Here is a 21530-nt window from a genome sequence, read left to right on the forward strand (position 1 = left end):
CACCCACTTCACCCACTGCTATTGGTTGAGAGTACAATTTCATTTCGCCGGTCAAAGTTCAAACATGAACTTTACGCCAAGAGGAAAATGTGAACTTGCTTCGCCAACTGAAGCAAATGTTTTATTCGCCCTACAGAATGGAAGTGAATTGGAGCCGAATGTGCATTTCGCTCTTGTGTGACCGCACCTTAACATCCATTCTGATTGGTCAGATAGAGAAAAACAGAGAGGAGAGTGGGAGAGTCCATGTCTTACTGGCCCCTTGGGCAAACCGTTTTGTCAAATACAGCATTCTTGACTGTAGTTTGTGTCTTGTGTTTTGCTTTGCTGTTTAACGCGATGCGGTGCTGTGTTCTGTGTTACAGCGGAGTACAGGACGCTGTGTCCCGGAGGAGAGGGCTTCAGACCCAACCCCATCACCGTCATCCTGGAAGGTCAGACAACAACATTATGCTGTCGTGTGTGTGTGTGTGTGTGTGTGTGTGTGTGTGTGTCTGTGTGTTGTAATTGAAGAGAAATTCTGTAGGTTACTTCTACGCCCTTTCCTCACTCCAGTTTCCCTCTCTGTCACACACACCCACACACATACACACACACACACACACACACACACACACACACACACACACACAGAGAGAAAACACCCACCCACCACGACACTGAGTGTTTCTCTTCTCTCTATGGCAGACATCAACGAGTGCCAGGAGCTGCCAGGCTTGTGCCAGGGAGGAAATTGTATCAACACCTTTGGCAGCTTCCAGTGTGAATGTCCAAAAGGCTACGCACTCAACACAGAAACCAGAGTGTGTGAAGGTATGATATACACACATGTACCCTCTGTCTCAGTACCACCTACACTACCAGTCAAAAGTTTGGACACACCTGATTGGATGTACTATGTTTTTCATCATCTTAAAGTCATTTTGATCTAAAGGCTTATGCTTAAATGCTTGAAATTTGTTTTTTTAGACAAATATAAATAGTGAAGTTGATGCCTATGTATGAATTTTTTTCCAAAGCCTTTGCCTTTCCATCAAGGCAAAGGGCGGCTACTTTAAAGAATCTAAAATATAAGATAGTTTTGATTTGTTTAAAACTTTTTTAATCACTGCATAATTCCATTTGTGTTGTTTCATAGTTTTGATGTCTTTACTATTATCCTAAAATGTGAAAAATAGTAAAAATAAAGAAAAATGCGTTTGTCCGAACTTTTGACTGGTAGTGTACATCATTATTCTACCCCCTCACTACCAAACACACACACACACACACACACACACACACACACACACACACACACACACCCACACACAAACACAGGTGACCTATTCCTCTGTAGCTCTTGCCCTGGGATGTTTCAGTGGAGAGGAAATTGAGTCCAGCCGTTCAGGCCTGCGCTCAGCGAGGACACATGGAGAGAGAGAGGAAAAAGCAGCGAGAGCGAATAGACAAAGAAATATTGGAGCCCGTTGAACCCGTAGACAACGCTGCAGCTCATTCTAGCTCAATATGTGTCTGCTCTAGTTCCCGTCTGTTGCTAACCCAACAAAGCTCAGTCGGGACAATGACACAGCTGAGCGCCTAACTGTGTCCAGAGGAGCGCCGCTCTGATGTGGTCAGCCCTCTCCTCGGGGAAGGACAGCGAGTCCCCTGAAGACAGGCCAGAGAGACGGGGAGGGAGAGAGGGGAGAGCAGAGGGGATGAGGGGAGGGAAAAGGGAGAGATAAATGAGAGGGATAGACTGGAATAGAGAAGAGGAGAGGAGGAGGAGAGGAGAGCGGGAGGGGCTGGACAATGACATGCGGCTGATGGCATTTTAATTAGGGTGTGTTTGTTGGCCAGGAGAACAAAAGCTGGTGTCTGCTCTGGAAAGTCCACTATGTCTCTTTACAATCAACGGTTCAGCTGTTCTGCTGGGCTGGAGGGCACAGGCGCTCCGCTCCGCTTCTGCGCTCAGTTCAAAAAGCTGTTCGGCAGTAAGGCTGGTAGGAAGTTTTGTAAGTGTATAGTTATGTGAACAAATAATGAAAAACGTAAGAGTATGAGTGAAAGGAAAAGAAAGCAAAATTTATAGATCGATTCCTGTTTCGTGTAGATTTTTGTTTTTGCTGTAGATGTGTGAGTGGGGGTACTTTTGGTTCTGGGACCTATATGTTAGACAAGATGAAACTTTATTGATCCATATGGGGGAATTAGGTCGTCGCAGCAGCAAAAGTAATAGGATTCAGCAGGGAAAAAGAAAACTATCATATAAGCACACAGTAGAAACAATAAAGAAAAAAGTTAAAATAATGAAACAATAAAAAATGACATACATAACAATAACATAACAATTTAGGGGTTAAGTAAACAAATGCTGCTTACAATTTCAACACTTAGCTAGAGGGAGAATGTGCAGAAATATGTCCACAGGAAAAAAGATAATACAGCAAATAGATGTTAAATTTGTGCAGTACATATATGTTAATATATGATACAAGTAAATATAAGCAGATCAAAGTAGGTATATATATAATATATTCTACATTATTTGTTTTAGATATTATATATAGATATTGTAAGATATATAAATAAATATAAATATATGTATGTAGAAACATTTTTGCTACATTCAGTATATACAGTATGAAATAGTGAAACCCTTATGAAAGTAAGCTCCAACAGATGCTGCAGTCCAAGAATGGCACTTATAATGGAGGATTGTGCTGTATGTGCAATTATGATGAGTTTCCATCGTATTTTCATTGTATTTACATTTTTTTCTAATTTCTGTCTGTCCCTCCATCCCTTCCCTTGTGTCTGTGTGCAGATGTGAATGAGTGTGAACGGCCAGGTATCTGTGGCCCGGGTCAGTGCTACAACACAATCGGGAACTACACCTGTATCTGTCCTGTGGACTACATGCAGGTCAATGGAGGAAACAACTGCATGGGTAAGTCTGCATGCTGCACCCTCCACTGTAGTAATCTGCGTAAAATGGTAGCACCATGCCACAATGACATTGTTCTGTTGTGATGACAAGTGTTGGGGTTGTTACTGGAAAAAAGTAAGAAATTACACATTAATCGTTACTATTCTTAAAAGTATTGAATTACTTTACGCATTACTCCCTGAGAACAGTAATTAGTTGCACTACTCATTACATTACTTTTGCGTTACACCCTAAAACTGCTAGGCTTACTTGCGTTCATTGGGCCAATAAATATTGTAGAGCTAAGCCCACATTACCAGTATCTAAATAATGACAGACACAAAATCTTTCTTTCAAGGTTTTTAATAAAGATAGAGCCTACAGCATCACATTCTGACTTTCCGAGTCGCATTTACCACTTTGTTGTCTCGTTCATGTGTGCTTTACTTGTAATTCTAATATTTCCAACATGACTTGAAGGCAGTGTAAGACAAGGGGAATCTTTCAATAGATATTACGCCAATAAAGAGGTTAAAAAAGCTAAAGAATGTAACGCAAGTAACAACCTATCTGTTAGATCAGTAACTGTAATGTGATTACTGAAATTGGAACAGTAATACCTTAACTTTACTCTGTTACAGGAAAAAGTACAGTGATTATAGTAACGCATTACTTTGTAACACTGGTGATGACCCCTCTCCAACTTTCTCCCTCTGTCTCTTTCTCACACACACACACACACACACACACACACACACACACACACACACACACACACACACACACACACAGACATGAGGAAGAGCTACTGCTACAGGAACTTCTACTCTGACAACGGAACGTGTGATGGAGAGCTGACCTCCAACATGACCAAGAAGATGTGCTGCTGCTCCTACAACATTGGCCGTGCGTGGAACAAACCTTGTGAACAGTGTCCCGTGCCCAGCACCAGTGAGTACACGCACACAGACACACACACACACACACAAGCATACACACACACTCGTATAATGTAGGGCTGGGAGATATGGTTGAAATCAATAGCACGATAATCATTCGGTTTTTTTTCAACAATATATATCACAATATGGATCACGTATGCAAAAATCGCATGTTAAATAATCAAATGAATGTTCATCCCATTGAACTGAATGGTAATGTTAGGTGTGATGTCAAACAAAAGTGAAATTTTAAAATAATATTCCTACCATACCTCATTTAGTCAGAGTTTTTACATAAAATTTGCTTGTTATCATCAATTTAGACAGCAGAATTGTGTCACAATATCCCAGAATCACCATATATATCATCATCACGATATGATTCCACTGAAAGAAGATAAACAATAGTATTGAACCATCTCCCAGCCATAGTATAAAGTATAAGGAACTAAAACTATGTCTTGTGTCCACCCAGACGAGTTCACCACCCTGTGCGGCAGCGAGAGACCCGGATACTCCATTGACATCTACACCGGACAGGTCATCGGTAAGGTCTTCTTCCTGTTCAGTCAAAGGTTTCTGTGGTGAAAAAAAACAGGTTTGTTTCGTTCATGTCTCGCCTCTTTGTCTCTTCCACGTGTGCTAGACATTGACGAGTGCAGGGAGATCCCAGGAGTGTGTGAGAACGGAGTGTGCATCAACATGATTGGCAGCTTCAGGTGTGAATGCCCGATCGGCTTCATCTACAACGACAAGCTGCTGATCTGTGAAGGTAAGGCCCGCGCCCCGCCCGAGGTCTCTCACACGGACGAGCTGAGCCAAAACCTGCAACACGGGCAATTAAGTTTGATCAGATCAGTCTTTCCCAGAGGCGGGGCGAGTCACAATTGCAATTGCTTGAGACTTGACTTGATGCATGAAGAGAAAACTTGAGACTTGACTTGACTTGGGTTCTGGTGACTTGGGACTTGACTTTGACTTGTACTTTGATGACTTGAAAAGGTTTCTAAAGTCTTGACAAAAGATCTTGTGTTTGTGTAAATGGCTTGGATTGAAAGTGATGAGATTTGTTCCACCAGACAATTCAATTTAAATTCTATTTTCTGAATTTGTATGGAATGATTGAATTTATTGAAGCTGAAACTGATCATAGGAATCAAACTCATGATGCTCTTACCAAGTTTTTATCCTGTTAAAACCATATTGCCTTGAAAAGTCCTAGATATTTTGTTTTCTTTAAGATATTAAATTGATACTGGACTCTTGATTTCTTCTGACTTGAGATTTGACATTAATGACTTGGACTTGACTTTGTAATCTATATTTAGACTTGGGACTTGACTTGAGACTTGTGCCTCGGGACTCGAGCAAAGCTGACTTGGTCACACCTCTGGTCTTTCCATATTTACCAGGTAGTATGTAAAATGTGTCTCCAGTGGACGGTCCATGATGCGTCTGTCCTGTCCCTCTGTTAGATATCGATGAGTGTCAGAACGGACCGGTGTGCCAGCAGAACGCAGCCTGTCTGAATATGCCGGGGAGTTTCCGCTGCGAGTGCAAACCCGGCTATCGCTTCACCCCCACCGGACAGTGTCTGGGTAAGGCTGCTTCACAACCGGTCTCCAATGGGGACAACGATGGTGGTCAGCTAAGGCCTTTATAGAGGAAAGAGGTATTATCACTCAGCAGCCAAGTTAGCCAGAACCCAAAGACTTGTTTCAGAAACTGATAGTGGATTATACAGCAGGTGAGCACTTTGTAGGGAATGTGCTAGATGTGAGGAAGGGTTGTAATGTTAGGTTCGATCAACCCATAATGACCTCAGTGTGAGATTATCAGAGGTGGAAAGTAACTAAAATAAGTACAATTTTGAGGTACTGGCACTTAACTTGAGTATTTCCATTTTGTGAGACTTTATACTTTTACTCCACTACATTTCAGAGGAAAATATTGTACTTTTTACTCCACTACATTTATCTGATGGCTGTAGTTACTAGTTACTTTGCAGAATAAGGTTTTACGTGCAAAACATACAATAAGCTCGTAAAATATGTTGCATTGTTAAAGTTTAAACTATCTAACTGTATATGGAGTAGTTAGACCTACAACATTAAAATACGTCTTACGCGTTAATGCATCAATAATTTAACACTCTGAATGGCCCCATTCTTCAGAATGAGTACTTTTACTTTTGATACTTAAGTACATTTTACTGCAAATACTTCTATACTTTTACTTAAGTAAACTTTTGAATGCAGAACTTTTACTTTTAATGAAGTATTTTTCCATTATAGTATTGCTCCTTTCACTTAAGGTTTAAAGGGAGATTATAGAGAGATACAGAAAGCAGAGAGTTGGTGGGAATGTGAAGCAGGTTTAAATGAAGGATCATCCAGAAAGCTGCTGTCTTCCATACGAGTGACGCAGACTTTCCCTGGGTCTTCCTCTCATGCCTCCTCTAGCTGTCACAGCAAACTAAATTGAATAAAATTTGTTGATCCGCACATTCCTGTCGGTTGTCATGCCAAAGATAACGCACAGGAAGCAGCATGATGACGGTAAGGCCGAGGAGGAATGCTATGCTGTAGTGGTTCGCTATTGAGGAAGAGAGAATGTGAAGCGTGTGTTGCTGCGTGTCTTAAACACCTCGCTGTTATTAGAACAAGTCCGGAGAGTCGTCACTGATATGAAGCCGCAAATTTCAAATCAACATCCTGTTTTGCTTCCTGCTTTTATGTGCATTGAAAGCCACTGGGAGTGTGTGCCAGTCCAGTAACGACATAATATAGTCAGACCCAGTGAGAGTGAAATGAGAGTGAAAACAGTGCGGCTGGATGTGTGACTGAAAGGTCCACTATAGGAAAATTAAGCAGTGATTCACCAGAGATCTGCTTTACAGTGATTTTAAAACAGCTAAGAGGTGTGAAATGGAGTTTAAAAAAAAACAAATATTCAATAAATCCTTCATTTTTAATTAATAATAGTTAAAAAATAATGATTAAATGGTATTCTCCCACCTTGCAACATAGTTTTTGGGCAGTCGCCAACGAAGCAGTAAAGTGGTTGCTAAGCGACAAATAACTACTGGTATGAGTGGTGTTTTTTGGGTAGTAATTAATATTTAAATAGTAATTACATTTAATGGTTTTTCAGTTATAGGTGTGCGTTTATCAGGTGTTTTACAACTTCTTTGAACCTGACTCATCCAGTCAGAACTGAGAACCGTATCTATCTGATTTATCAACAAGTTCTGAAGGGTGTCACTGGATTTGACTGCGTGTGACCAGCTGTTTCCTTCCCTATCCAGATCGTAATGAATGTATTGAGAGTCCTGGTATTTGCAGTCCTGGCCAGTGCATCGACACGTTGGGGAGCTACCGCTGCATCTGTCCCAATGGCTTCAAAACCACCGCAGACCTGTCCATGTGTATCGGTAAGTCCTGTCGATCCGGCACGTTCCTACCAGGTCCTGTTGTGTGTTTTTGACGTGTGGTTTTCAGCAGTGTTATTCCACTAAGGGTTAATGTGTATTGTGTTAAAAAAAACTGTAACGTTGCTCTGTGCTTTCAGATGTGGACGAGTGTGAGCGACAGCCATGTGGCAACGGGACCTGTAAGAACACAGTGGGCTCCTACAACTGCGTCTGCTACCCCGGCTTCCAGAACTCACACAACAGCGACTGCATAGGTGTGTGTTTGTGTGTGTATGTGTGTGTGTGTGAGAAGGAGCAAAAGAGAGAGAGACAGGTGTGTGGATGTGTGTTTGTGAGTGGAATAGAGAGAGAAAGAGAGACATGGAGAGACGGAATATGTTTGTGACAATATTGTGTTTATGTGACATGCTGTGATGTGTGTGTGTGTGTTGCTCAGATGTTGATGAGTGTGCCACCCAGAGGGGCCTGTGCAGGAACGGGCACTGTGTGAACACCCTGGGCACCTTCCTGTGTGTGTGCCGCGACGGCTACGAACTCACACCAGACGGCAGGCTGTGTGCGGGTAAGACACCGCCCTCTTCTCTGTGTATTTACATTCCCTTTTTGTCAACTTTATTCATTTATTTATCCCCTGGTACGCTTTTCCTCTCAGATATCAACGAGTGTGCAGTGAATCCTGGGACGTGCGGTGCGGGGACTTGTGTGAATCTGGACGGCTCTTACAGGTGTATCTGCCCACCTGGCTACTATCTCCATGAGGAGACCTGTGAAGGTACAGCAGCCTGAAGCCAATGTTTTTTTTAGCATCATGGTCGAAAAACATCAGAAATAAAAAAAAAAACAGTAAAAAAAAGTCAAAAATGAACAATAATCACAGGAATTTCTGAAGTAAAGCAATATTTACGAGTCTTACCTCAGGCCATTCAAAGAGCACCTGTTCACATGTGGCATGCGCGCACACACACACACACACACACACATTACAACTCAGCACGGCTGAGGTTTACCAGAAGAGAATAAAAGCACTCCTCCTCCATCTCTACGCCTCTCACACCGCCGCTGCCACAGAACGCCCCTCTTCTCCCTTTCACACATGGGAGGTGGGGGGCCAACCCAGACCACTTGGATTGTTTATACAGTGGGGCTGATGAAGAGATATTCGACAGACTTCAACACATTCCTGCTTCGCGCTCTCTGTTCCTGGAAGCAGGGAGGAACAGGCTTAGATTCTCAGCATCAGTAACGGCAGCAGCTGGTCATTATGACGGGCGAACACGTGACAAGGGGGGGGCTATTCCAGATAATAGGCCCCCATCCAGCTATCCATTAGGGGGATTACATTGTGTTCGGTCACACTTGGGCTAGGCCATAACATACTGGTCTGACTTCATCACTGCAACACACAGCTATGACAGACACTGACCTATAGAGTTATGTGATTCGGTGGTGACATGGGTCATGGAAAAGCTATATTTCAAACAACATTGCAGGATGTGCTATGTTCAGGAGGATATAAGAAGAATATTTTTTTTTCCCTAAAAGCCATTGGCTCAAGTTCAAACTTCCCCCTAATGGCCAAAATTAGGAATGGAGTTTAATTCATTCATCATGATATGTGAATAGTGCTGTTCCCTTGAACAACGTTTTGCAGATTTACCGTCAGTATAGGTCAAGTTGGCTGATGCTGTTGCTGCCTGTGTTTCAGATATTGACGAGTGCTCCCAGTTGCCGGAGATCTGTATATTTGGAACCTGCTCCAACACCGAGGGAAGCTTCACCTGCTTGTGTCCCGAAGGCTTCCAGCTCTCTTCCTCGGGACGCAGATGTTTAGGTAAGTGTGTGAGAGAGTGAAAGAGAAAGAGAAAAAAAAGAAAGAGAGGCTGTGAAGTTATCTTAACGCATCGGGTTGGAAGTGCATGAATACTGGTGTATCTATTAGTCTGTTTCTGAGTCCTAGTGGAGACGGAGCAGCAGACTGTGGTGTTGGACTTTTCTTGCTTTGCTCTCTCAAGGCAGCACACCGTGTTCCAGCCGGTTCTGCTGCCGCTGCCTCGCCGAGGCCAAGGGTGGCTCTGAACAGATCACTTTTCCATTTCCTCAGTTGTGTGTATGTGTGTGTGTGTGTGTGTGTGTGTGTGTGTGTGAGAGAGAGAGAGAGAGAGAGAGAGAGAGAAAGAGAGAGTGTTTGTGTGTGTGTGTGTATATGTGCATATGTGTGTTTTTGGGGTGGGTGGGGGAGTACGCAGGCCTCTGTTAGGGAGTTCCCCCTCCAAACACTGAAATGATGACATCATCAGTTCAGTGAGGCAGTTTACAGTTCGCACTTTACTTTTCTCTCCGGCGGCAGGGAGGGGAGGGGGGAGGGGGGGTGGATGGAGGGATGGGGGATAAATAGGAGGGGCTGGGTGGAGGGCAGTAACAGAGATCAGTGATTCTAACCCTGTCCCACTGAGGAAAGTCTTGTTTTTGTTGAAAATTATGAAAATCATGATGATAAAAATGATTCAGATGTTAACACTGGGGGAACTTTGTGTACCCATATTGTTTTTAGCACACTATTTGAAATATTTTGGATTTCACTTGTTTATATATCTGGGCTGTACCTGTAAGAACACTAGTCTTGAGACAAGCGATTAAAATGTCATACTGTCCATAAAGGGTAAAAAGTTATTATAAAGTGTTATTTTATATATGAGGTGAAAGAGAGCCATGAGCAGTAAACCAAACATTGAATAGCGTGAATTTTAAACATTATATTCTCTACAGTTCTGCCCACTTTGTTTCTGTTTTCATCAACACAGCCAGATTTTTCTAAAAACCTATTAAAATAATGAAAATGTGATAATCTATAGCCATGAAGCCTCGTTTTTGTGTTTTTTTTGGGGACTGACAGGTTTCATATTTTTTTTTTTACATTTTCCATTAATGCTACCAATATTGCTGTGATCACAACAATGACATGCCAACACTATATCCCTAAATTAGAAACATTTGCCTGGAATCATGAAATAAATTCATGCTTCTCAAGTAAGATCTAACAGCAGTTAGCAACTGAAGGAAAACAGAATATCTCACACATGTACACGCACACCCACACCCACAAATGAGTCTCTTGGTGAATGGGATTTATAGACTTCACCTGTGTTTTATCCCCTTAATCAAACACATACTGGTGCATACAGTTTTCATATCATTCCTGTAGTCACATAGCAAAATTCAAGTTGCTAAGTCACGCTGTGCCAGCTGTCTGTTTGGCTTTAGTAACACACATTTATCCTAAATACACCATTAAGTGAAAGTAACAGACAGAGAGATGCTGAGGTATTTTGTATATCGTAATGTTGCAACAATTTAGTACATTTCAGCAATCAAACCCATACTTTTATCATGACTCAATTTTCATTGCCTGTCACCACCATCTGATTTGTGTCACCGCTGACATTTTGTTGATTTTAAAGAGACACGTTTATATTTGAATCGATCTTAATCAATAGTGCTGATCTGTTAAAAAGCTTAATTTTCCAATCTTTGTTTTTTTTTTTCTTCAAATTTGTTGTTTATGTTGTGTCCCTGATTTAAGAGAAAGTTTCATAGCATTAACATTTTCAGGGGATCAAATCAGGGAAAGACAATACTTGAAAGTCTATGTATATTACACAGTATATTTCAGTAAACATACAGGTGTGTTTACTGGGGAGCAGTATGGACGAGCATGGAGCTTTTAACCTGTTTGCAACAGACACACAGACAGACACACATGAACGCGCACACACACACACACACACACACACACAGACACACACCCTTGCACAGCAGCTGTGCACAGAGCACCATAAATCTCTTTTTCGGAAAGGCTGACAAATCAGTTTCACGGAGGAAAGTAACATGACACTCTTTGACATTCTCCACACAGCACCAGGTGTTCATGTATGTGATCTTTGCCTCTGAGCCAGGTGTGTGTGCGATGTCCATGTGTGTGTATGTGATCTATGGTGGTCAGAAAGCTTATTTGTGTTGAGTTCAGTGAAGGCCAGTGCTAGCAGGAGAGCGCAACCATATGCTTCTCATTACAAGCGAGTGCCTAGGCCAGGAGGAAAAACAGCCCTCCGAACCAGAGAGAGAGAGATTGGCAAACACCAATCACCGACTAGAGATAATTAACCACCCTCTCTCCTCGCTGCGAAACATATCCATCATTTACTCTGGTACCGAGTCTCAAAGTCTTGTTTTCCTTGAAGTGATAATCCGCGAGATTCTTGTTTTTCTTGATTTCGGCGACACCTGTGGTCATAAGCGGTCACTGCTTTGGTGTTTTGCGCTCATTGTAGGCACTGGCCCAACATACTGTAATAATAAAGACACTCACTGTAGACTGCGGCTTCTTGTATTTCCTCTACCTTCTTATATTTATTCCAGACAAAGCGCTGTTGTTGCTTCCGTAAACATAAAATGCATCACTTCTCGTGCAGCAGAGGATTTTTCCCGGGAAAAGAGAGATGCCCTCATAGGTGTTTAGAGCAGCAGATGTAAAAGCTTTCATGAACTGGGTATAGGTTGAATCACTATTGTATGGTATCAATCGGTGATAGAGTAGCAAAACAGATATTTATCTAGATGAAATAATTGGAGATTATTACCTTAAAAAAGTGGGGAAAAAATTGATAGGGGTGATAATTTAACTTGCAGTTTCACCTGTTTAGAGAATTTTCTTGAAGCAAGTGATCTTGAAATAAGGCAGTTCACTCCATTAGTATCAAGACAATAATACTTGATTTAAGAAAATTGTTGGAACAAGTTGACTTGTTTTGAAAACCAGTGAAATTACCTTACCCATTTCGCAAAAGTACTTACTTGTTTTAAGAGAAATGAGATTTCAAGACCAGGTGCTAGACTAAATGAGCCTCTCTCCCTCGGCCTTCTTCCTCCTCCTTTCCTTTTTCCTCCCTCTCTTTCTCTCTCCTGTGTGTGTTAATCCTCAGACATGCGTGTGAACTACTGCTACACCAAGTTTGAGAACGGGCGCTGCCAGGCTCCAAAGCCCCTCAACACCACCAAGGACCAGTGCTGCTGCAATGCAATGCCAGGCCAAGGCTGGGGAGACCCGTGTGAAATCTGCCCCAGCAAGGAAGAGGGTGTGTACACTTTCCTTCTCTCTCACACACACACACACACACAGAAACATGTATAAGCGCAGATACGCACACACATACAGGCAAACACACAAACACACCCCAACATATACACATGTACACCACCAGTCAAAAGTTTGGACACACCTGATTGGATGTACTATATTTTTCATTATCTTAAAGCCATTTTGATCTAAAGGCTTATGCTTAAATGCTTGAATTCGTGTTTTAGACAAATATAAATAGTGAAGTTGATGCCTATGTATGAATTTCTTTCCAAAGTCTTTGCCTTTCCATCAAGGCAAAGGGTGGCTCCTTTAAAGAATCTAAAATATAAGATAATATATTAATAATAGATTTTGATTTGTTTAACACTTTTTTGGTCGCTGCATAATTCTATTTGTGTTACATCACAGGTTTTGATGTCTTCACTATTATTCTAAAATGTGAAAAATAGTAAAAATAAAGAAAAACGTGTGTGCAAACTTTTGACTGGTAGTGTATACACACAGCATCATAGCTTCCTGGTATTTTGGTGTTGCCCCTTTATTTTGTGTGTCATTTTATGGTATCAATTACATTTGATGTGTGGACTCAAACACTGCATGTCTTTTGGTTCCAGAGGCGTACCGCGCTCTCTGTCCCAACGAGGGATATCGACGGGGGCCAGACGACAACCCTGTGGGTATGTTTGCTCCATCTTCACTCTCTCATACCTCTATTGCAGAAACTAGTGGCTGTGGCATGCATGTAATTCATTGTGTGTCTGTGTTTCCTAATTGTAGATATTGATGAGTGCCTCGACAACCCTTGCACTAATGGCCAGTGCATCAACACAGACGGCTCTTTCCGCTGTGAATGCCCCATGGGATACCGACTGGACACGACTGGAAGGGCCTGCGAAGGCCAGTTTATGCTCTTTCTCACTCTTGGTCTCTCTCTGCATCTCTCTTCATCTTTCTCCTCTCTGTCTCTCCTTCATACTCCCTCTCTGAGTCACACACACACACACACACCAGGGTTGGGGCCATTCACAAGTTGAATTGAGAATGCATGGTAAATTGGTAAATCCTGAATTTCCCCAAGAGGATCAACAAAAAAGTGCTATCTTATCTTATCTTAAATTCCATTTCAATTCCTGGAGTTAGAATTGGAATTGGAATTGGAATGTACCCAGCTCTAATGAAACAGAATTGGAATTGACTTGAAACAGAATTGAATTCCATGAAATTCCATTAAATTCCACTTCTAAGACAGTTTGTCTTGACTTGCTAAACATTATAAATCAACATTATGACTAAAGTATAAGACAGTTAAACAAATCAAATACATTCAGTCATAATGTATACGATTACATGTTATGCATCAAATACCACCTGAAAGGCCCCTTTAACATTTTATGATATTCAGTATTGGTAACATATAACACTACATGTAATCACAGATATGTGGTAAGAAAAAACAAAAAAACATTAAATTTCACAGAATTTCATTGAATTAAATTCAACTTCCTGAAATTCCAAGTCTGTTTCCTGTAGGTTTTTTCAAATTCCAAAATCCAATTCCTCAGTTAAATCTGGGATCTGATGAGTTAATTCATGAATTGATCCCAACCCTGACACACACACACACACACACACACACACACACACAAACACACCTTTGCCTTTTTGTGAAGCTCAATGCGGTTAATGCGTCTCTCTTCCACTACAGATACTGACGAGTGTGACATTGGCAACCCATGTGGCAACGGCACGTGCACTAATATGATCGGGGCGTTTGAGTGTGCATGTGATGAGGGCTTTGAACCCGGCCCAATGATGACCTGTGAAGGTATGTGAAATTACATCCGCGCTCTCAAATGCATAACGCAGTGTGTATAGCTGCGTATATACTACTTTAACTTGCTGCCTGCTGTCTCCCACCCAGACATAAACGAGTGCTCCCAGAATCCTCTGCTGTGTGCCTTCCGCTGTGTTAATGTGGTGGGCTCCTACGAGTGTAAATGTCCGACGGGCTACGTGCTGCGCGAGGACAAGAGGATGTGCAAAGGTACTACAACTAAGAGCTTCACTCATTCAGTCAGAAAATAGACTGCAGCACCTCATAGAGACCGGCTGGCCCCTCCATAAAGTTACATAACGCACTATCTCTGTGAGATCCTCAAGGGTTCCCTGTCTCGGAAGAACTTAAAACACTCTCTGGAAACTGTAACGGGCCGAGGGACTGTTTACACCTCCGCTCTCTCAGATAGCTCGGGCGCCATAGCAACGGTTGTATTTGGAGGGAAGCGCTGAGGCAGGAGGAACGTGTCAGTGCCTATAGCATCACTGCTTACATTACAGCTCCAAACAGACCACCAACTCTCCCACTACACACCCGTTCACACTAGAGAGCTCAGTGCTGGGAGTGGGTGGTTGGATTAAACTCTGTCTGCATTACGTCACCTGGGTGTATGTGTGTTGACATGTGTGTTCTTAGTATGCTGTCTGTCTGTCCTCCAGACCAGAACGAGTGTGAGGACGGTATAGATGACTGTGCCATCAGAGGTATGACCTGCAAGAACCTCATTGGTACATACATGTGCATCTGTCCCCCGGGATACACACGCCAGCCCAACGGAGAGGGCTGCATGGGTAAGACTACATCAACACTCCCAGATGCTACAGTCACAGCATGGGCTTGGCTTACCATAATATATTAATACAGGAAAGAATGATGCATCATTATGGTTTATGGTCTTAGATCTTGGCTTTACTGTGCAGAAATGAAATCTGTGTTGGCACTCACTCAGTTTTGTGGTATCACGTAATGGCCTTTTGTAAAATGTCAGATATCGGCCAGTCAAATGGTTTCCACCTCCGATAAGATGGAGGTTCCTCCCTGACCGCAGCTACATAAAAGCTGCATTTTCTTGGCAGATTTTATCTATTAATTTAATTGTTCAATCATATTTTTGTATATTGATTTTTCATTTAAAGGCAATAATGTATCTCAGAGTTTCCTTGAGATAGATAGTATTCCTTGAATAGGTGTGGGTCACCCTGCCTTAAGGAGCTGCTAACCCCAAGAAAATTAATTAGTCTGGGTTTCAATGGAGATTTTTACATGATGGTCTAAAGCCTCTGAATACTTACCATTTTTGCCTTGAGATTACCCTAACCCTCAAATTTAAAGATATTGAATATTGGCACACAATATTGTCTGTCTGCGACAAAACCCATATTGGTCAAACCTTATCACAGACCTTATCACAGACCTCAACCAGAGGTGGTTTTAGATTTATTACAAAATATCTGCTGTCATAAAAAATAGCTCAGTAGATTTCACAGTTCATAATGTTATGACATGTTTACAAGCAATAAAGTGTTAGTTAATTAAGTTTGACATGTAACAGAAAGTGCTATGCAACAACTATTTCCATTTTATCTTAATACTGTCCGTGTGTGTGTGTGTGTGTGTGTGTGTGTGTGTGTGTGTATGTTAGATCTGAATGAGTGTTCAGCCAAGCCTGGTATCTGTAAGAACGGTCGTTGTGAGAACACAGTAGGAAGCTACCGCTGTAGATGTGACCATGGATTCAATCCCAGCTCTACGGAGACCGAGTGTATTGGTATGTACTCTTCTCTCTCTCTCTCTCTCTCTCTCTCTCTCTCTCTCTCTCTCTCTCTCTCTCTCTCTCTCTAACCTCAGACAAACTTACTGACCGTAGTGTCAGTGTATATCGGGGTCTGTTGTGTTCTCACAGCCTCTCTGATTGGCCTGACCCCAGCTTGTTCAGGAGGGGCTTCCTGCATACAAGGTCTGCCTGTGGGAAATGAGTCTGTAATATTAAAAGTCACAAGGAAACGCCGTCAATGGTGTCTTGCTTCCGTAATTCGACATATTTCTGGTTGAAACAGGATGTTGGGACGGGACATAACGCAGGGAGGAACTGTTCAAAAAACAAAAATACTTTGCGCATAATCATAAGTTCAGACTCTTCAAAGTGAATAAATTACAGCCACCAGGACGCCGCCATGGTGTCTTAGGAAAAGGAAACAGGGTTTTCAGGGGTGAACACCCAAAAATATGCTACTCCCTCTCTGATTCACCCACATTGTTCTGCAGTTGTTCGAAAATCTGTGATGGTATTATTGGTTAGAATGTTTATGTACACATACTGGCACGCTGTTTTCCAAATGGGATTTTGATATAAAAATGAGAGATCTTTTTGGAATTTGTGTGCGTTATTATTATTATTATAATTAGCTAACAAGGTGAAAAAGTCATTTTTCATTTCATTGTGACTTTAAAGAGTAACTAAACCCTAAACCCAAATCTGTGTAAAGCCTGGCATCTAATGGTAAAAAACATGCTACTGAAATTGCCACCTGCTATTGGCTGATCTTTAGTGCCAAGTGATGTCACCACCTGTTGCACTCTACAGAAGGTGACATCACCTGGCACCAAAGATCAGCCAATAGCCAATTTCAGAAGCATTCTTTTTGCTATTAGATGTCTGGCTTTACACAGATTTGGGTTGGGGGTTTAGTTCCTCTTTAAATAGACCCTTCCATGACAATGCTTTCATATCTTGGAAGAATGTCTCTACGTTACCAAGATAAGGTCAAGGAAATCCTTTCAAAGCCTTCCTCTCTAATCTGAATATATACTCATGGATAGACACGATGTGCTGAACTCGGTGAGAAAAACTCCAGAGACAGAGAGTATGTTCTGAGCTGCTATGGCTATCTCTTCTGTTACAGACAGCGATGATAGAGCAGTTTGGGTTATCTATTTACGTCTGGCTCCTTCTGAGGCCAGCCAGGTCCTGTCTTGGTGGTTTTTGTCTGCTTTCCTCAGTCCCAGTCTGTCTGTCTGTCTGTCTGTCTCTCTCTCACACTATACACACCATCCCTTTCTCTTCACCTCCCTCCCTCCAGATAACCGTGAGGGCTTCTGTTTCACGGAGGTGCTGACCACTCTGTGTCAGATGACGTCAAGCAACAGGAACCTGGTGACCAAGTCAGAGTGCTGCTGTGACGGAGGCAGGGGCTGGGGCACGAACTGTGAGCTCTGCCCCGTCCCCGGCACCACCCACTACAAGAAGATGTGTCCTCTGGGTCCTGGGTACACCACCGATGGAAGAGGTATCCTGGCAAAATAGATCAAATAAAACTCCCGAAGCATACACAATCAACACAACAAATTCTCCATTGTTAATAAGTACTGATTTTTTGGTAACCATTATTTTGAGTTGACAAGTGTTGATTGTTGTCTTGTTTGTCCACTCATAGAGCTGATATGGCTCTGGGTCTCTAAAAGTGTTAAATTTACTTATTACTAAGTTTACTTACACAATCACTGGCATATTGCTGATTTTTACTCTGTCAGAGTTATATTAACCGTGATAATTTTGCTGTGAATGCATAAGTAAATGCATAGAATAATATTTCCATAAGGTTTTGCAGAATTGAGGCACAGTACCCACTGTTACTCACTATTAAAAACCCAGTTCTTGGCAAAATAATGCTAGGAAAAGAAGCTAGAGATAGATATTGTTTCCATACAGACAGTTGATTGACAGTTCAGTCACAATATGTTTACTCAGAGCTAACTTTTCCTGTTCATCCAGATATCGACGAGTGCCGTGTGATGGGGAACCTGTGCAAGAATGGCCAGTGCATCAACACACTGGGCTCCTACAGCTGCATCTGCAAGACGGGCTACACCACCGACATCACTGGCACGCTGTGTGTGGGTAAGGCCTAACTAGGGGGGATTTCACCTCCAGCACCTACTTTATGGACTGTGTTCCTACCATGCCTGCCTCCCTCTCTCATTCCTGCTGTCTAGTAAAGTGTCGAAAACTACGTGGGTGGACTGCCCACACACTCCTCTGAAAAATGCAGCCCGAGTCTGTCTGTCTCATCATCTCCCCTTATGGAATTTCTGGCCACGAGATCAAACTCTCTCTCTCTCTCTCTCTCTCTCCCTTCTTCCCTCTCTTTCTCTAGATGTGGATGAGTGCATCCAGGCACCGAAGCCTTGTAACTTCATCTGTAAGAACACAGAGGGAGGCTACCTCTGCTCCTGCCCACGTGGATACATCCTACAGGAAGATGGGAAGAGCTGCCGAGGTGACACGCACACACATACACACACACACACACACACACACACACCACACATACACACACACACACACACACACACACACAGCCAAACACAGTGTCTGAATGTTCCAAAATAGCCCACATTAGCATCAGTCTCAAACTACTCAGATCAGTCGAGTTCAGTGGCACGCAGTTTCAGCTTGACTCCGTTTAGAGCTACTGTGGTGCTGAGAGAGCCGGGCCCTCTGCCAGTGTTCTGCTCACTGTCCCAAGACACTCGGTTTGGGCCGGGGTGCGCTCACCGCATGCATGTGTTGGTTCATGAATGTGCGCCCCATGTCCCCGGCCTGTGACTCGGTGCATCTGGCTGCGTCTCTGTTTACCAGGCTTGTTTTTTGAGTCTAAACAAGTGCGCTCATGGTGTTCATTTTTTGAGGGCCTCTCTCATCTTTATTTACCGTAGCTTTGGTTTCCCCCTCTCAGTCCCCCTCCGTGTTTCCGGTGTCTGGTTCATTGGCAGTTCATTTGTAGGTCACTGACTGTAGAAGGACTGGAATTTGACTCACAGAAACGAGCGGCACCCATACAGTAGTACACACACTGATCTGAGACAGCTCCAACTACAATATCCCACACGCTCTGTACAATATAAACTACTTAGTGGCCGTTCCTTTAGTGCTTGTCTGTTATACTGTAAATTATAACTGATATTGTATTTTATAACCCCTCCTCTTTTCCAGACCTGGATGAGTGTTCGACTAAACAACACAACTGTCAGTTCTTGTGTGTTAATACCATCGGTGGGTTCACCTGTAAATGTCCTCCTGGCTTCACCCAGCATCATACCGCCTGCATTGGTAAGATACACACATGCGAAATACAGTTATATATCCTAATATTTTGAAATCAGAAATGCTCTTTATACAACTGTCTGTGTATCCCCATGTGGGACGGGCCACGTGGCGGGATGGAAAATAAATCCAAACTCAACTCACACATCCTGCTCCCCCTGCCCTGTGCAGAGATAACTCTTTCTTTTACAATGTGATGTCTTCTTCTAGTATCTTCCATCCCAGCTCATAAAAGAACCCTCAAGGCCCCCTGTCTAACCCTTACTAACCCCTCGCTCAGAGTTAATGGACTCCGGCTGATATCACACTGATCTTATTAGGCTTGACTGGTTTGTAGTCATGGCAGCTTAGCAATGCCTTGTTATGGAACGTTGCAGTGGATCGCCATGACTACCGCAAGCCTTTTTCTTTCCAGACCATAAGGCAGCTCTCATGACCTCACATCGAACCAGAGGACAGGAACCCTCAGTCTCGCCTATAGGAGTAGCACTAGGCAAACAAACAGCAGGCAGTAGTGTGGAGGCAGGAGGGAAGATCACCTGTTCAAATCCTGCCTCAGTAACTGCTGCTGATGTGCCCATGTGCAAGGCACTTAACCTACAACTGCTCCAGGGCAGTTGCTCATTGGCCAGCAGTACAAAATTATTATTGAGGCATACTTATACATGTATGACCCTCTCATCCCTCCCAATGCAACTGCTCCACCATGCTGCTGCTTAATAAAGGTTTAGTTTTCTCTCATTTCAACCTAGCACACGGACTGACAATGATCCTCACTTTAAAGCAAAAGTGATTGGAGTCAGGTTTTGCATTACCAGATTGCACTCAAGGAAAGTGGACCTTCCCTCTCTGTTTTGGGCCCTATGTGCCATAAGTTGACTGATCCAGCTAACTGAAGCCCTTACCTCCTCTCTGTGTAGACAACAATGAGTGTGCTACAGACCCCAACCTGTGCGGCTCCAATGGAGTCTGCCAGAACAGTCCAGGAAGCTTCAACTGCGAGTGCCAGCGAGGATTCTCATTAGACCCCAACGGACAAACCTGTGAAGGTCAGTAACTAATCTATACTAGAGCTTCAACTAACAATTATTTTCATTATCAATTAATCTATTATTTTTTCAATTAAACTAATAATCATTTAGTCTATAAAATGTAAAAAATAATGACAAATGCCCATACCAGAGCCCGAAATTATGTCTTAATTAGTCTGACCAGCAACCTAAAAAACCCCAAAGTATTCATTTTATAATGATATGAAATGGAGGAAAGCAGCAAATATTAGCATTTGTGAAGCTGTAACCAGCACGTTTTGAGTATTTTTACATCAATTATCAAAATTGTGATCAATTTCTTGTCGATCAACTAATAGACCGGAAATTGGGCTCTTACAACAGTTATGTGTGTGTGTGTGTGTGTGTGTGTGTGTGTGTGTGTGTGTGTGTGTGTGTGTGTGTGTATATGTGTTTGTGCCCCTGACAGATATGGACGAGTGTGATGGCAACCACCGGTGTCAACATGGCTGCCAGAACCTGGTGGGCGGATACAGGTGCAGCTGTCCACAAGGATACCTGCAGCACTACCAGTGGAACCAGTGTGTGGGTGAGTGATGCTCTTTTGGTCGGCTGATATTAAAGTTTCTTCCTTTCCCTGGAAGCTCAACCTTTCCTTTGGCTGAGCTAAACTTGAGAGAAAAGGAAATGTTATTGTAAGACTTTTAAGACTTAGTGTTATTTTAATGCTACTCTCCATCAGGCATACTGACATACACTAATGCTCCTCATCCTACTTACAGTACTAAAATAGGTCCAGTTTTAGTTTATGTGCACATACAGTTGATGAAAACAGAAAAAGGAGAGAAGAAATACAAACTATGTGTTGAGGAAAAAGTTCTGGAGTCAGAGGTTCGTCTTACTTGAGTATATATTTATTAAAAGGAGTCTCATGAGAGGAAGAGATGCACACAGCACATAGGCTACATACACGTCTTCAAAGGAGAATAGATTTGAGCTGGTCTTTATGTATCTTCCAAGGACGCACAGAATGTGCTGACATGGGAACAAGTCACAGAAAAGGGTACAGCATCATATGTTATGTCTTAGTTTAGAGAATCTTCAGATAGTCTGTTACATGTATGTTAAATTTTCTTCCACACTATGAGAGTGCGACC

General features: G+C 42.6%; 1 protein-coding gene across 1 annotated transcript in view; it reads left to right on the forward strand.

The window, feature by feature from the left end:
• The window catches only part of fbn1 (fibrillin 1), a 64641-nt gene that overhangs the window by 40249 nt on the left and 2862 nt on the right, over positions 1 to 21530 (forward strand). The window contains exons 39-63 of the mRNA XM_071901516.2: positions 366 to 434; positions 688 to 813; positions 2810 to 2932; positions 3704 to 3862; positions 4328 to 4399; positions 4499 to 4624; positions 5328 to 5450; positions 7160 to 7285; positions 7423 to 7539; positions 7722 to 7847; positions 7938 to 8057; positions 8991 to 9116; positions 12265 to 12417; positions 13037 to 13099; positions 13200 to 13319; positions 14128 to 14247; positions 14344 to 14466; positions 14919 to 15050; positions 15902 to 16027; positions 17340 to 17546; positions 18032 to 18157; positions 18414 to 18536; positions 19253 to 19369; positions 20284 to 20412; positions 20843 to 20962. Coding sequence (XP_071757617.1) covers positions 366 to 434; positions 688 to 813; positions 2810 to 2932; positions 3704 to 3862; positions 4328 to 4399; positions 4499 to 4624; positions 5328 to 5450; positions 7160 to 7285; positions 7423 to 7539; positions 7722 to 7847; positions 7938 to 8057; positions 8991 to 9116; positions 12265 to 12417; positions 13037 to 13099; positions 13200 to 13319; positions 14128 to 14247; positions 14344 to 14466; positions 14919 to 15050; positions 15902 to 16027; positions 17340 to 17546; positions 18032 to 18157; positions 18414 to 18536; positions 19253 to 19369; positions 20284 to 20412; positions 20843 to 20962 — 3072 coding nt within the window. The remainder of the gene's footprint in view (positions 1 to 365; positions 435 to 687; positions 814 to 2809; positions 2933 to 3703; positions 3863 to 4327; positions 4400 to 4498; positions 4625 to 5327; positions 5451 to 7159; positions 7286 to 7422; positions 7540 to 7721; positions 7848 to 7937; positions 8058 to 8990; positions 9117 to 12264; positions 12418 to 13036; positions 13100 to 13199; positions 13320 to 14127; positions 14248 to 14343; positions 14467 to 14918; positions 15051 to 15901; positions 16028 to 17339; positions 17547 to 18031; positions 18158 to 18413; positions 18537 to 19252; positions 19370 to 20283; positions 20413 to 20842; positions 20963 to 21530) is intronic.

Source organism: Centroberyx gerrardi, chromosome 1 (genome assembly GCF_048128805.1).
Source record: "Centroberyx gerrardi isolate f3 chromosome 1, fCenGer3.hap1.cur.20231027, whole genome shotgun sequence".
Lineage (NCBI taxonomy): Eukaryota > Metazoa > Chordata > Actinopteri > Beryciformes > Berycidae > Centroberyx > Centroberyx gerrardi.